General features: G+C 47.7%; 1 protein-coding gene across 1 annotated transcript; it reads right to left on the bottom strand.

Moving 5' to 3' along the window:
* Positions 1 to 1,436: 1,436 nt before the first annotated feature.
* Positions 1,437 to 2,072, bottom strand: LOC130949710 (uncharacterized). The gene has a single exon (XM_057878359.1). The coding sequence runs from the start codon at positions 2,070 to 2,072 to the stop codon at positions 1,437 to 1,439; it is 636 nt and encodes a 211-aa protein (XP_057734342.1).
* Positions 2,073 to 2,844: the final 772 nt, after the last annotated feature.

The following is a 2,844-nucleotide window of genomic DNA, read 5'->3' as shown; positions in this document are numbered from 1 at the left end:
ATGGTTGGTGGGAAGAAGACATTGGCTGACTTGATGAGCCTCATCCAAGGGGACGATGAGAGTGGTGAGGATTCTTCGGCGACCCCTTCGGTGAGTCAGGACCAGGGGGACGCCGAGGAGGGAAGTGGTCAGGTTGACGGGGATAACCAAGGTCAGTCAGACAAAGTTGAGGCTCCTGTTGAGAATGCCTCGGGGAATCCAAGTGTGGAGGCGGAGGTTCTTTCTGAGGAAGATCTGGGGTTTGGTGACAACGACCTAAAGGTTGTTGCCAACCCGAAAAAGAGGAAGCAAGATTTCGGGAAGGCCCTCTCTGTTATGGAGAAAAACTTCGATGCTGGGGGTTTTATTGAATCCCAGTTGCTCCCTGGCACCGACGAGTTTTTCTGTGATGCCGATCTTTCTGGGCAGGCGAGGTGGATCTATCGCAGCCTTCTTCGAGCAGCGACTATTACGAAGAAAGTGGAGCCTATTTTGGGAAATTATCATGCTATGGAGGTAAAGCTTCGGAACTCCTAAAAAGACCTGACAGATTCGAGATCTCGGGAGGAGTCTCTGAAGACGAAGTTGTCTGAGCAAGAGAAGAAGGCTGAGGAGGATGCCAAGGAGATCAACAAGCTGGTGGATCGGGACCTTGCCTTGATGAAAGATTTGAATGCCTCTCGTGGTGAGGCTGTTGTAGCTAAGAAAAAGGTTGAGAAATTTGAGGAAAAGCTGAAGTTGGCGGAGGGCTCGGTCGAGGCTACTCATCAGGAAATGGCTGTCTTGAAGAAGAAGAAGAATAAAGAGCTTGCCAAGGGGGTCCGGGAAGCCGTGAAGCTAACTGAGGAGGGAATTAAGCTTCAGGTCGCTGTGCTGGCTCTCGACCTCGATTGGGTGCTCTTAAGACAGTTGAGGACGGGAAGATTGTTGACATTCTCAAGTCTTGAGGAGGAGGACTCTTTTTAGCTTTTGTATTCCTTGTTTCTTGTCTTTGCACTTTTTGTTTTTTACTTCTAGGCCTTTTAAGGCACCTTTGGCTGTAATGAACATTTTGCTGCTTTGTTTTATTTATACCATTTTTATGATGTGTTTACTTACTCGGCCCATCATGGCCTTGCTTATTTTATTGCTTTGCTTATCCGGGTCGTCGTGGCCTTTTGGTTTACCATTTTTATGGTATTTACCATTTGTTGCTTGTCGCTTTTGAGTTTTTATTTTCGGGTCCCTTTCGGTTCCCGGGGTGATCAGTCCCGGGTTTCTGTTAGGTCGACCGCTCGTAGTTTTCACCGTTTCGTTGCACTTGGCATAAATCTTGCAAAAGAGACAGTTTATTATGTGCACATATGTAAAACTTTAAAGTAAAGGAGTACTGTAATTCATAATTTAAGAAAAACGGAGACGAAGAAAAAAAGGATTAAAGTGGTGGTGTGGTCGTCAGGCCGTTAGGTCGCTTCGTCCTATGAGTAGAATCTTCTGAGATTTGCCATGTCCCATGTCCTCGGCACCTCGTTTCCATTTAACTTTTCTAACTTGTATGCACCCTTGCCAAGGACTTCTCTTACCCTGTAAGGTCCTTCCCGGTTTGTGGCTAACTTGCCTTCTCTTGGGGTTGGCGGTCCTATGTTGTTACGTCGTAAAACCAGGTCACCTTCCCCGAGGCTTCTTCTGAGCACTTTGCCATTGTATCTTAGGGCTATCCTTTGCTTGATTGCTGTGTCTGTCAAGTGAGTCATCTGCCTTGTTTCGTCAACTAGGTCTTTTTCAACTGCCTTGCTTCCTCCTCCAAGAAGTAGTCGCGGACTCGGCTCCCCTATTTTGACTAGGATGATTGCGTCGACCCCGTATGTGAGTCGGAAGGGGGTCTCACTGGTAGATGACTGAGGGGAGGTTCTGTAAGACCATAATACTGAAGCTAGCTTGTCTGCCCATGAGCCCTTCTTGCCTTCAAGTCGTTTCTTTAGCCCTTTTAAGATGACTTTGTTGGCTGATTCCACCTGTCCATTCCTTTGAACGTGCTCGACTGATGAGAACTTTTGCTTTGTTCCTAATCCCGAGAGGAATTCCTTGAATTTCTTATCGGTGAACAGTGTCATATTATCCGAGATGACGGATTCTGGGATTCCGAATCTTGTGACTACTTGCCTCCACAAGAATTTCTAGCAATTTGCTGAAGATATGCTGGCTAGCGATTCTGCTTCTACCTATTTGGTATAGTAGTCTATGGCCACTATTAAGTATCTTACTTGTCCTGGCCCGGGTGAGAATGGCCCCAAGAGGTCGATTCCCCATTGGGCGAAAGGTCGAGGTTCCATCATCAAACTGAGTTCCTCGGGCGGGGCTTTGTGGAAGTTGGCATTTTCTTGGCACTTCTTGCATTTCCTGACGAACTCCTAAGCGTCCGACATCATCGTGGGCCCGTAATACCCTGCCCGGATGATCTTCCTTGCCAATGATCTTCCTCCAATATGGTGACCGCAACACCCCTCATAGACTTCGGTTAGGACGTAGTCCGTCTGGTCAGGGTGTAGGCATTTGAACAAGGGTTGGTGAAGTCTTTGTTTGTACAACTGCCCTTGTATGATCATATATTTGGGGGCCTCCCTCTTGGTGGCTTGCGCTTCCTTCTCGTTTGGAGGTGTTTCACCGTTTTCCAAGTATCGGAAGATGGGGTCTATCCATGAGAGGGGGCTTGGGGCCTGAATTGTGCATAAGATGATTGCTGGTTCAGTCGCTAGTCCTTGGATTAGGGACCTGTTCCCTGTCTCAGGCTTGGTGCTTGCTAGCTTAGAGAGGAGGTCTGCTCGGGCGTTCCTTTCACTGGGGACATGTTGGACTGTGACTTCCTCAAAGTTTTTGCATAATTCT

The sequence above is a fragment of the Arachis stenosperma genome, chromosome 9 (genome assembly GCF_014773155.1).
Source record: "Arachis stenosperma cultivar V10309 chromosome 9, arast.V10309.gnm1.PFL2, whole genome shotgun sequence".
Taxonomy (NCBI): domain Eukaryota; kingdom Viridiplantae; phylum Streptophyta; class Magnoliopsida; order Fabales; family Fabaceae; genus Arachis; species Arachis stenosperma.
Note: the sequence above shows the minus strand (reverse complement) of the source record. Positions and strands in the feature narration are given on the sequence as shown.